At 42.8% G+C, this 13,985-nt stretch overlaps 1 protein-coding gene across 1 annotated transcript in view; it reads right to left on the bottom strand.

The window, feature by feature from the left end:
- The window catches only part of DUSP22 (dual specificity phosphatase 22), a gene marked incomplete at its 5' end in the record, with an annotated part of 34,342 nt that extends 20,578 nt beyond the window's left edge, over window positions 1–13,764 (bottom strand). The window contains 2 exons of the mRNA XM_009869482.1: window positions 4,996–5,078; window positions 13,728–13,764. Coding sequence (XP_009867784.1) covers window positions 4,996–5,078; window positions 13,728–13,764 — 120 coding nt within the window. The remainder of the gene's footprint in view (window positions 1–4,995; window positions 5,079–13,727) is intronic.
- Window positions 13,765–13,985: the final 221 nt, after the last annotated feature.

Here is a 13,985-nt window from a genome sequence, read left to right on the forward strand (position 1 = left end):
AGTTCAGCTGCTTGGACATGACTGTCCATCACAGCACATCCTTCCACAATGGGATGCGGCTGTTCTCGAGCAGCTGTACAATCCATGTCAACATCCTATTTGCTGTGGGCTCACATTCATCTCCATGTAACACCCCCCAGAACAGGGTCAAACACCTGGAAAATCCACAGAGCAACTCTTAGCTTCAATGGACCTGCAAACAGATCCTTCTGGACAAGGTTTACCTTTACTTACTTCACTGGCATAAAGTTTGTTACTTACTTCACAACTGACATAAAGTTTGTTAGATTCCAGATTTCAGAATCATAGAAGAGTTTGGGTTAGAAGGGACCTCTAAAGGTCACCTAGCCCCACTCCCCTGCAGTAAGCAGGGACATCTTTAACTAGATCAGGTTGCTCAGAGCCTTGTCCAACCTGGCTTTAAACATTTCCAGGGATCAGGCATGTACCAGCTCTTTGGGCAACCTGTTCCAGTGCTTCATCACCATCATCATAAATAAGTTCTTCCTTACATCCAGTCTGAAGCTACTCTCTTTTAGTTTAAAACCATTACTCCTTGACCTGTTCCAAGAGGCCTTGTTAAAAACATTGCCTGTCCTTCTCAAAAGCCCCCTTTAAGTCCTAGAAAGCCACGATAAGATCTCCCTGGACCCTCCTCCAGGTGGCATGGCCCCAGCTCTGTCAGCCTGTCCTCATAGCAGGTGTTCCAGTCCACTGAGCACTTTTGTCATCCTCCTCTGTACCTACTCCAAGAGGTCCATGTCCTTCTCGTGCTGAAGACCCCAGCACTGAGCACAGTACTCCAGCTGGGGTCTCACCAGAGCAGAGCAGGGAGGGAGAATCGCCTCCCTTAACCTGGTGGCCACGCTTCTTCTGATGCAGCCCAGGACATGGTTGGCTTTCTGGGCTGCAAGTGCACATTGCTGACTCATGTTCACTTTCGCATGGACCAGTACCCCTAGCCCTTCTCTGCAGGGCTGCTCTCCATCCCTTCATCCCCAGCCTGTATTGATACCGGGGGTTACCTCAGCCCAAGTGCAGGACCTTGCACCTGACCTTCTTGAACCTATGAGGTTCACACATGCCCGCTTCTTAAGCCTGTAAAGGTCCCTGTGGATGGCACCCCTTCCCTCAGGTGTGTCAACCGCACCACTCAGCTTGGTGTCATCTGCAGACTTGCTGAGGGCACACTCGATCCCACTGTCTATGTCACTGATGAAGATATTAAACAGTACTAGGCCCAATACAGACCCCTGAGGGACACCACTCATCACTGATCTCCACCTGGACTTTGAGCCCTCTGAGTGCGATCATCCAATCAATTCCTCATTCACTGAATTGTCCATCCACCAAACCCATGCCTCTCCAATTTAGATAGGAGGATGTTGTGGGGGACCATGTCAAAGGCCTTACAAAAGTCCAGATAGATGACAACCTGTTGGATAGATCCCACGGGTCACTGCCAGATACACTTACTTAAAGCACACTCCGAGATACATCTCCCCATCCACCTTTCAGTGTCTCTCACATTCTGAACAGAGATTTTAAAACCTGAACTAGCTGAAAAAATAGATTAGAAAGCAGGTGGCAAGAAAGCTGATTATTCTCCTCTGTATATGGCTTTTGTGTGGCTTCATAAAACATCTGTGAGTGTTCCACGGGCAGCCACCCAACGGGCTCTGGAGGAGCCAAGCTGAGTCACCAAGGCTGTCGCCTCTGTGCCTCTGCAGGGACACACACGATGCTGTTGGACACTGCTTTCACTCAGGGGGTGACTTCTGGGTATGTGAAATAACAAACCTTGCTCCATACAATGTGCAGTCCTTGCTCTTTGACACGTCACCAGTAACCTATAGCTCTTCGTGATGGAGTTTTAAACCTGCATCTTTAAACTATGAAATGCTTACCCGAGTGGTTAAGATCCCATGTAACAGCAGCACACTTTATTGGAACAACAGTCTTAGGATTCTCTCTAAATATAAATTCATTTCAGGATTGGTTTTATTAGAGGACACATTTCCTTGAAACAGTTTATACAAAGAGAACTAAGGGGCAACACTACCAGACAGTTCAGGACAGATTCTGGCAAATTCCTTTTGGTTTAAATCACTCGAAGCCTTACAAAACAATTTTGTGTCTCGTACTTAATGCAAGCTGCTAATATCCAAGGCATAGAAAGTCTTAGAACTCATTTAAACCTACTTTTTCCCCACTATGCTGGTTCGAAAGTATGTAACAATTTCCTAAGGCCAAAATTTGATTACGAGCCATCCATAAATCAGCCATCTATGAAGGTTTGTAAATGATCTTTGAGATAATGTCTGAAATCAAATTTCAGTAACAAAACATCGGGGGTTTTTAAAGTTATTTCTCAACAGACACACAGTGTGTAACTGAAACCTATATAATATTCTCGTGGAACTTTTTGATAATTTTCTAATACTTTGCCAACTTATGAGGAACTAAAGCAACATATATCCAAATATTGCAATATATAAAGCACAGAGCAAAGTATACTCCTTAAAAGGTACCGTGAGTATTTTAAAAAACCAAATGAAATGGTCTGTAACTGCACAGAGAGGGGCAATGCCGTACGTTATTACAGTGGAAAATAATTTTACAATCTGTAGCAAGTTGGTATTCACGGTACACACTGATGTTTGCTTTTCTTTCTTTGGTATACACTGATGTTTGCTTTTATTTCTTGAGTAGTACATTCTTGAGGTTGGACAATGAAGCCAGATTGGTCATTTTGATTCTCTACCCACCATTATCAGCTTTAAATGCTGTATCACAAGTATTTTTGCATCAAAATAGTCCCTAGTAAACTTCAAAACCCAACAAGCAGTAAGTAGGTAATTTATGACCTCTGAGAGCGAACATATGCATCTATATTCATTGGTTCCACAGAGAACCAAAGAAAGCCAAATTCCTTCTTATAACATGTTATTAAAACACTACTGAGTTTTTGATGTCTAAAACCACTTACCTTCCATAACTTGCACAAAAAACTTAAATAATTTGTATCATTTCCTATATATTGACTAGGAAATACTTGAGGTAAGTTATTGTTAACAAAAGACAAATGGAACCATCGCAGTCTAAGAAAATGCAGCTTTTTGCAGATGATCAGTATTCACATAAATACACACACACAAAACCGGGGAAAAAAATGTAACACTGCAATTCCATGTTTAAAGGTCTAGATAAAATCTGAAGCATTTAGTTGCAAACGAGCACCACAGTAGGAACACGAAGGACAAAGTAATTAATAAGCAGCTCCCAAAGAAATGGAACTTGCAATCCCTTCACTGTTTTAAGAACTGCAAAGAAGTTTTAACAGTTGTTTTCCAGACGATCAGCATATAAAGGGGTATATTGCACGCCGAGAAAACAGAAGGCACAGTTGGAGAAACTTTCTTTCAGAAGCAGGGGTGAATAAAGCAAGTACACCCTCAACCAGCCACTACTTGTTCCCATGCCGCTGTAACTTTTGAGACACTGTTGTGAATCAGATTAGGAACAGACCTGGGTAAATATAATCCTTTGTGTCTTTTGTGGGGGTAGCTGGAGGAAGAAATGGTGACTTGGTTATATTTAACTCACAAAAGCTCCCAGATCTGTTCACCACGCCGCCTCACAAACAGATGCACCACCACAAGCCGGGTGGCGGCGTGTGGGTTGCCAGAACTACCACCACCACAAGAAACGCTGGCCTGAGGTTGCAGCTGATCTGTGCCATAATTAGTCTTCCTACTTTTCTATCATGGTAATAAAACAGAGCAAGCCTCTATTCGCTTTAGAGAACAGCATCCTTAAAAGAAACATCACATCTCCCTTACTCAGTACAAGTATTTAACTCTTCAGCTATGAGTACTCTTGAAATTCAGTATGTTTTAGACTTATCAGGCACCACAGAAGTCAAATGTACAGCATAATAAAGTCAACAGCTACAGCTCTGCTTCAGCACACTTGTTCAATGTCAACCCTGAATTCACTATTAAATGGATTTCGGTTTTAATGATGACGTACCAGGGACATCTTTTGTTCAGCTTACCTATTGACTTGCCTAGGAGAGGTGGAAATATTGTAGTTTAAGGACTGAGTTCACTAGAGGCTTTTTACATGAAGATAATTAAATGTAGAGATTCTTAGCAGCACCTGAGGGGTAGCACCAGCAACTGCCTTACTCACTTGTTTTGCAGTATTTCACGAAAAGTGGCATACTGGGAAGGAACAAACAAATTTAGGGAGGATAACAGTTCCCAACATAAATCCAATAGCAGGATTTTAAGGTGTAGCAAAGCCCAGTCAAGATCCCTCCTTCCAAGGTAAGATGGCATAAAGAAAGCCCAACAGTGCAATACGGGAGCCCTGTGGCCTGGTCCCAGCTCTTTCACTCCTTAAGGTCACAGCGTATCAAGTCATTTCAGCTCTCCAGTTCAGTCAGTGAAATGGGGAATAATACTTCATGCTAAAGTGCTGGAGACCTACAGATGCTCTATTGAGTGTATTATATGAGGGAGTACTGGTTCCTCCCAGACCCCAAGCCTAAATAAGGCTATTTTGCAGATAAAAGGGCTGCAAACCTCTTATGCAACCATCCCCTATAAAGATTCATGAAAGGGGCCCCAAGCCCAAAGAAGGGTGGGGAGTGAGGAAGAAGGAGAAGCAATGTTGTTGTTTATATGATGCATGAACTCCACACAGAAAGAAACTTACCTTTACTATTAAATTAATAACACAACACCATTTTGGTGTTGTATTGATTGACACTGCAACTGTCTCTTCTTTTATCAGTTAGAGTTCTTGTTGTTTTAACAGCAGCAACAACCAGATATGTGACAGGATCTCAAAACTACAGCTGTCAAACACTTTCACAGGAAAATCAGTCTCAAAACACCAATCGTACAGAACAAGAAATTAACCCCAAGATGACGGTAACAGTCAAGCTGCAAAGTAAGGATCTAGCATGGAGTCCCCCACACCTCTTACCTCCAGCATGGGGCGGGCACTGTCGTGGATTGAAAGAATGTGCGTAATGTTATTCTTACTCAATTGCTCTACATCTCGGGCATCTGCGATAAAAGGGAAGAAGAGGAAAAGAAGTTCTTTAATCCCTTGAAATAGCCCACTCTGCTTTCCATTGTGCATGTTTAAAATCCGTTGTTATTGGTACATTTATTTTTGAAGCTTCCTAAAGTAAAGCAAAACCCCAAATGCAGCTGTTCTAGAACACCATCAACAGAGTGGGTAATGGGAAGACACACTTCTAACTCCAAAACAAATTACATACTATAAAAAGAACAAGCTTAAGTGACTCAGGAATATGTTCTCAAGTCAGAAGTTTCATGTATTTTGCATCTGAAATATAAATCTGCGTATGCCTGTGTGCAGGTGATAGCCATCTGAACAAGCAGTCAGAACTGTACAAGAAAAAGCTTACCAACTATCTACCCACAAATCCCCCCCCAGGAGATGTATTTTCACTTGGGAGATAGACCTGGTGATATCCAGGTCCAAGAAGCGAAGCCAACCATATCACTTGAATCGAGGCATTAAAAGGCAAGCCAAAATGATAACTAGCTTCTTACTTTCCATAGACCAGTAGGGAAAAATGTGCATTTAGCCAATTTTGTACCACCATTCAGCCAAAATTGTACCACAATTTTAAGCCTGAAGAGAGAGATATGAAAAGGATATGGAACATATGAAAAAGCAAAATGCTGCAGCAAGGAAGTGTGAAAAGGTGGTTCCTAGACCTGTAACCAAGGGGTTTCAGACATTCAAAACTGAAAAGCAAAGTGAGGCGACTGAAAAATTGATGCCAGATATTGCAAAAGCACAGGTTTGTTTCTATGTGAAAGAAGGTAAAATAGATTATCTGTCACCAGTGAGCAACCTTCCCCATATTAAACCATTAGCATGCCAGAAATCTACCTCAAAGAACCATTAACACAGGTAGAAGTTTGTGTCCATTTACATTTGACCTTTTTGCTTGAGAACGGCACAGCCCACCAAGGGAATTACAGCAGTGGTTTTGTGATGTGAACACCTGCCTTCCAAATCTGCCCATGCAATCTGTTCACATTAGCCTGGTTGCACACAAAAAAAAGAGCACTGACCACAAAGGTTTCAAACCGGCTCTCTCTAGGTACAAAAATAACAATGGCATCACCTGTACATTCTTTATGTACGTGCAAGAGTTCAGTTAGCATCTCTTGCTTCGTCTTACTCCACTCCACTATAAAGTTTCAATCCCTTTTCTACATCACAAAGAGGAATTGGATGTTTAATTATACTGCCCCATAGACAAGATCCACGTGAGCACAGCAACAGGCACTAAAATGTAAAGCTAATCAAATTACCAAAGCTTCTCTAAGGGTAATAAAATAAGAGAGAAAAGCCAAAATTGCATTGATTTCATTCGCTCCTGGCCAACCCTTCACAATCAACAGATACGTCTCATCCTTCAGGAGAGAATTAACACAAATTCTGTCTGAAATTAAGGTCTAAGCTTCACAGAACAACCAAAATTTCCTAAAAATCTCAAAGTGAACAGTTCAAAAGAAACACTAATGTTTGCCAGAAGTCTTCTAATCCACCAGGCCTTCAGGTTTTTTAACAGTTTATAGAACAGTCTTGATTCCTGAGAGAACAGCTAAGGAGGTAAGGGTTTGGAAGCCCAGAAGCCAGCCTAAGTGTCCCTAAAAATCACTGCTTTCTGTTCTCTGAAGGCTAGTGGCAGAATTCAGAGCCTGCTAGCTGAAACTCGTGGCATTAATGCATACCCAGCACCACGAAACCCCAATCCCTAATTATCAGTATGGCCAACACGATTAAGCAATGGCTTGCCACACAAGGCAAACTGCTTTAAAATGAGATATGATCCAAATTAAATGTTGAATGCTTTGAACCACTCTGACAGGTTTAATGTACACCGTACAACTCAAAAATTTCAAAATATTTTAGTTCTTCTGTTAACCAAGGATTAAACTAAACTAACTAAAGGAAATTCAACAAATCAAAACTATAGAATGATATTTCAGGTATTCCTAGAACCAAACTGGAAATGGCTATCCCAGATCAGCATCCCAGGGGAACCAGTAGGTCCTCAATATATTGAGGAAAGAATCACTCAAATCACAGAAGTAAAGGAGAAGAAGCTTCCCAGCCAATGACTGTATTATTTGGATCTAAACTTTAAACGGTTTACCAAGGGGAAATTCCCCTGGTTCCCCTGGCACCTGCCCTAAGTCTCTACAGATACAGCTATTTAAACAACAGTACAAATGAGACTGCCTGTCACTCACAGTCTCGCACCATAAATTACAAAAAAATTAACACGTTATGCAATGGACCACCAAAAGCCAGAAGAATCACCCCTGCCACAGCAATTCTAATTTCTGTACTGTAGCACAGTGCTGTACAACTACAGGCAGACCCACATTCCAAAATCACAGCGTGAAACACCCCATTTCCCAATACAAAGATGAAAGACACCCATCAGAATCCATCTCGTGCATGCCTAAAGGGTCCCTCACGTGTGATATTATTCTTCACAGCAGGTTACCTAGTTTTTTGTTTCATATAGCAAAATGCTTCTCAGCTGATGTGGGCTTTTGAGTAAAGTGTTCAGGAAAGCCCTCACACGAAGGGACACAATTCCCACGGAGAATGTCTTCCTCTCTCCCTCCCATGCCCGTATTTAGCTTCTTTTCCCTCTATTTCTGTAACTCCTAACTCATATGCAGATTGCTGCAAACACTTAATTGCAAAAGCAATGACAAAGTCATTGAAATGAGGAGGTGGGAGAAGCGCCAGAATTTGTTTCCCTGCAGCTCTGGGAAGCCTTAATCATAGAATCATAGAACAATTCAGGTTGGAAAAGACCCTTGGGATCATCAAGTCCAACCGTTGACCCTACGCTACAAATTCACCCCTAAACCATCTCACCCAACACGCCATCTAAACGACACTTGAACACATCCAGGAATGGCGACTCAACCACCTCCCTAGGCAGTCTGTCCCAGTGTCTGACCACAGGGTCTGACCCCTCTTTCCATGAAGAATTCCTTCCTAATGTGCGGTTGGAGAGCAAATCCCACTGCACATCGTGCTTCCATCCCCTGCCTGCCAAAGGGAGACAACACTGCTCCAACCTCTCCCATTCAGATGTATCAACACTAAAATACTCCAGTACTAGGGTGATGAAGTTTCAAACGTACATACAACCATTCTCTCTTTCTACAGTATTTTAGTACCTCCATAGAGGTGCAAGATGAAGAACAAACATTTCTCGCTTGGTAGAGTTTAAAGGGAAGAAACAACTGTAGAGTCTTTTCCACCTCCAGTGCCAACAACGAAATACAAAAGCATGACACCAGGAACAGGAGAAAAAAATGACATTGCAGTGATGTGGGTCTGATCTGCAACATTTAACTGCAACTCACTTGTGAATTTAGAAAAATCAAATCTCTCCACAAAATGAGTGAGATTATTTTAATTTTGTCACCTTTCCCTTTATTATCCTAAACTAAAGGCAACCTCCCGTCTTCCTCCTCCAAAGCACACGTTTCTCACTTTACTGCTACTCTGAAAAGACAGACATGCTCCCATAACACAGTAAGCTAGTAAGCATTACATTTTCAGTATATAATTTCAGGTTATGTATACAAAACCAAAGTGAGTGTTTAGAGAAGGTAAGTCAGTCCAATACACACAACAGTATTAAGTCTCAATCTGCAGATCTACAGAGACTACAGTTTCATCACTAGATTTTATTTTTTTTAATGAAGTAACTTTTTTTCCTACATTTTATTTTCTGCTTTGGAGAGAAACAGACATCTAAAGGAGAATCTCCTCTCCAGTGGTTCAGAGCACTAAGAGTGGTTACTGAACGCTGGTTTCCCATCAGGAGAGCTTTGTTCCAGAGTGCAGTGATCCACAATTACAGAGACACACACACAGAGAAACTAAGCACACTATGACCTAACACAAATTTTGTCCCAGCTTTTCAGAAGGACCTTTCTGGGGAGGGAGAAAGGTGTGGAAAAGGGAATTCTGGTTTAATGAGAGTACCTATAAAATGTCTTCCTTCAAAAGATGAACCCAAGAAAGGGAACAGTATCTCCTGTTTTCAGTACTTATAATAAGGCCTTAGAAAAGGGAACTCTTCCCCCAAAAAATTAAGCAGCTGTTTAAGACGAATTAATTGGATTCAGAAATGCAGCAGAACCACTTGGTGGGCAGTGTCTTTATATGCTTAGTAACAGGAAGGGCAGAAACTTTCCAGCTCATCCAGAGCAACACTGGACAGTCTGGGGGGAATTAAACCTCATATTGTGGCTTTCCCCTTCAAACCAAAAAGCCCCCAAATATTCCATGGGAAAAACTTGAATCTTCCAAATACAATTACAAGCAAGGAAGGACGCAAGCTCCTCAATATTCAAGGTATAAACAGCCATGGCTCTCTGGAGCTCACTACTGCTACCCTGGTTTGGAACCAAACAAGCACCCATTTAGAATATCCTAGCAGAAGAAATGCTATTTTTTCCATTTGTGCAGAAAAACAGGCTAAAGAACAAAGCACCTATTTTCATTGTAAGCACAGGTGCCTTTCAAGGGCTATCAGGTTTCCAGTGCAGAAGACACGTGGGCACGCAATCCCACAACAAATTCTTTGTCTTTTGAGAGGATTGAATTTCATCTGTAAGGTACAACTGGAACAACCCAAAATTTTCCCCAAACTAGAGGCAGGAAGAAAAGTTAACTTTCTCTTTCCTCATTTTTCTCTCTTAGCCTCTCACCCTCCCATGTCCGAAGAAACAACTCTCCTTAACTTTCACCGAATAAGCCCAAGAGCTCTGTCTCCTTCTGTGCTTTCAGACCAAACTCGGTCTTGTTATTCTATTCGGACATCTCTGGTTCTTCTTGAATTTTTCTGCCCCCTAGCTGTGCAAGCTCAAATACACTCTTTTAGGAACATACCACAATTTTAAAGTGCTATTGATGAGCAGAATTGTGCTTATAGATCTTACCAGGTAACAAGCACTCAAGCACATGCCAAAACTCAGGCTTTTTCAGAGACACACTCAGTCCCGTGGACTTGGGAGAATTTCAGCCTGTACTTCAGTGTTTTCCATAATCAAGTTTACACATAACTTTCTACCATAGCGACCCTAACGTTTGCACAGAAACAGCAGACAAGCTCAAGCTGAGCAGCGAGCTCAACTCCCATTTCTGCCAGGATTTATTTCACAAGTTTTACTTGGGCTTCAGTTCATCTCACAGTCAAATGCAGAGGAGTCTGCACTTCCTCATGGACTGTTTTTAAGTCGATTAGGCCTAAAGAGACTGTAAGAAACCCCACACATAAAGCAGAAATATTGCTGAATATTCACAGAATCATAAAAGTTGGAAAAGACCTCTAAGATCATCAAGTCCAACTGTCAACTCAACACCACCATGACCACTAAATCATGTCCTGAATTGCCACATCTACACAGTTTTGAACACCTCCAGGGCTGGCGACTCCATCACTTCTCTGGGCAGCCTGTTCCAGAGCCTCATCACTCTTGCAGTAAAGAAATTTTTCCTAGTATCTAATCTGAACCTCCCCTGGTGCAACTGGTGGTCATTTCCTCTTGTCCTATTGCTATTAACTTGGGAGAAGAGATCAACACCCACCTCCCTACAACCTCCTTTGAGGAGGCTGAGGTCTCTTCTCAAGGAGGACAAGAAAAGGAGAATAAGAAAAATACGAAGATATTTTTGAAAACACTTTGGATGGACCACTTTATGTTCAAGATATTGAATATATAATATATTCAGTATATTGAATAGCAATTCCCCAGCTGGAACAATTGCTGAATGCCTTCTCCAGACAACTGCCCTCCAGGGTTAGAGTGTTCAACATCTTTAAAGTCCTGATTTCATTGAGCAGAAAGGCATCCATGTGGAACAGCAGTGCCTCTTTCCAGTCTGCCAGTGTCCCCAGAGGTCTCCCATGTTAGTAGAGAGATAGGAGCATGCGTAGAGCAGTATTCTGGCCTAGCTATGGAAACCTCGCCTGCCCAGGGAGAAATGAGGGAAGGCTACCCTCCAGAGGGTGTGTCAGAGCCCTTCAGATTCCCCTGACTCACCTTCTGGAGAAGCTCCCTCCTCTCCACCCCCTGCTCAGAAACACAGAGGATGCCACAGAGCCTCAGCCCTGCAGCCAGGCGAGATGCACAACGTCAGGGATTCAGTGTTACTCCTCTTACTGGCAAGATGCAGTTTTATTCTATTCAAGCTATTGGTCTTAGGCTGAAGAAATAAGAGGCTGCTCAAAAGTGCATTACAGGAAAGAGTTTTGTAAACCCATGTCTTTAAAAGCACATAGTCATTTCAGCTGCCCAAATCAGGATACTCTAACAAATCCCAGCCGTATATGTGGCTGAGTATTTCTCAGTCAATGATCCCCATTATGGCAGTCTCAAAATTCATTAGTCATTTTTTGAAGAAGTGCCACAAATTAGAACATGCCCCAAGAACATGGTAATCAAACTCCTCCAGAAAAATACACTGGTGATTAACCAGCAGCCGGCTCCTAAATGGGACAGCTTCACAGCACAGAGAGCTTCTTGCAATTGCTCTAAGCAGCAAGGCAGAGGAGGTGTTCAGGGACAGGGGATGCAGAATTATAAAGGTTTGCCTTTGCATTAGTGAAGTACTGTAACGCCAATCTTCTCTCCAGGTAGGGCAGCTAAATAGAGGTTATAACAGCTACTCATGATGGTAGAACATAATGATTAAACGCAACACAAGCAAGTGCCAAAGCAATAAACAAAGGAACGTTTTGTTTGTTTCTGATAGTTTTTAAAAAAAAAACAGACTCCGCAACAAAAACACTGAGATTAAAGCCAACCCATCCTTACTCTCTTTTATGGAGGTAGCTGAAGCATTTCAGCCTCTGCTTTTTCTCAGCTAGACTCCCAGAAACACTGCCCACTCGCACCACCCTCACGTGCACGCCTCCATGCCTAGAAGGGACCTGACACACCGTTTAAGGAGCATCTCAGCAGAGCTGAGAGGCCAGAGCAGCGCCAAGCGAGAGGGTCGCAGGCCCCGGCAGAGATGCTGACTCACTCTGCAGTCTCTGCCAAATTCCCTCGGCTGGTCAAACCGTTCATCAGCTGAAAACGGAACCGCACCAAGAAACGGATGCTCTGGCTGAGTTTCGTTCCCCTGGGCAGGCTGTCAAGGGTTTTACCAGCAGGACGGCCACAGTGAGAGGGGACAGATTGAGAGCCACGTTCCCTGCTCACCCTGCAGGCAGACTGAAACCTAAAGGACTCCACTACCAAACACTGTCCCTTCCTAGCCCTTTCCTAAATTACTTACAGAATACACAAAAGGGGAAAGAAAAAAAAAAAAAAAGGAAGCAACATGGCTGTGACCATGACTAGTTTTGTCACTGACCCATGCAGTGGTCCATCTAAAGTGTTTCTGAATCTATCCTCTTATTTTTGCTTTTTTTCCTGCTTTCTTTCTTCTTTCTCCTTTCATCACCTACTTCCACCAGTATAAACTCATCCCGCCCTCTCGTTTTCCTTACCATAGCACAATTAACTCCCTCTCACACAATATCTCTTGTACTTGTGTTTCCACATCCCAGTGTGGCAAAAAGCAGCTTTTGACTTCACATGTACCTCTGGGCTGCCTCTCAAGGTGATCGGTCCTGCTTCCCAAGGGGCAGCGAGGACTGGAGCAGCAACATGGGCCAGCAGGTCCAGAGGCAGGTAAATCTGAAAAAAACCCACTGAACCCAAGAGGTTTCAGGATGGGGGGGGGGGGGGGAAAAAGGAAGGGTGGGCATGAGGCAGAGAAGAGGTGCAGCACCACCTAAATCCAGCATGGACGTTGTCCAATCTTAACAGCCCAGCTGTGATCTCAGACAGACCAGGAAGGACAGGACATCGCAGTAGCCCCTACGAGTCCTGCTTTGCTGTCAGACCCCAGCATAGGAAATGCAGGGTCTACACGTATCAAAACGCCTGTACAGGCACAACTGGTTTACTTCTGAGTAGGGACAGTCAGCTGGAAACAGAGTGCTTTGAGAACAAGTCGTTTGTTTGGGTGCCTACAAAAAGTTTCCTGTGTTTTCTAAACATGGTTCTGTCTTTCTATACACAAAAAATAAACCTCACGTAAAAAGGAAAAAGAGAAATAAATCCAGAGCATCTTACATCCGCAACGCAGACAGTGTGAGTATCAGTGGTCAGACAGGAATCTGCAGACCCTGTCTCACAAGCAGTGATAACAGAACTCTTTAGCAGTTGTTATAAATAACAAAAATAATGAAAGCAATGAGCAGGAGGCATACTAAGCCTTTACTTATAAGGAGGGCTTGAAACAAGCCTTGCAAAGAATCTGCCAGGCTCACAGGCTTGCCTGCAAAGCACAGGAACTGTTTAAGGCAGGCCAACGTTTAGGAATTTCAGCTGAAGCATGCTCTGAGGAGATGGTGTTCATTTTTCTTTTCTTAAAGTACTTGCAGCACAGCACACGGATGAGAGAGCAAGCAAGTTCTTCTTCTTCTTCAACTGCTACCAGGTGAATTGAGAAATGAAGCAAGATGGGGTTAAAGAAGCTGCAGAGATGTCAGAGAATTCCGTAGGCCCATGAAACAGCACCTTTAGACCCCTGCTAAGTAATCCTAGAGATAATTATAAAACTAATCTTACCTTTAAAGTTGCCAATGAACAAGCCAGGAAGAATCTGTGAGAAAGAAATATAGTATCAAATATAGATATCTTGTGGTAAGACAATTTGACAAAGTTCAATTTGCATACAGGATGGAACATACTACTTTAGCAGACTATTGTCAAATGCAATCCAAAAAGCGCTGACAACATTTTGTGCCTCTTTACAACCTTCTCAAACTACACAGCTCTAGGTACATTGTGTTTCGAGAGCATTTGCTGGCAGCCAGGTGTTGTTAA

This window comes from Apaloderma vittatum, unplaced genomic scaffold (assembly GCF_000703405.1).
Source record: "Apaloderma vittatum isolate BGI_N311 unplaced genomic scaffold, ASM70340v1 scaffold3725, whole genome shotgun sequence".
NCBI lineage: Eukaryota > Metazoa > Chordata > Aves > Trogoniformes > Trogonidae > Apaloderma > Apaloderma vittatum.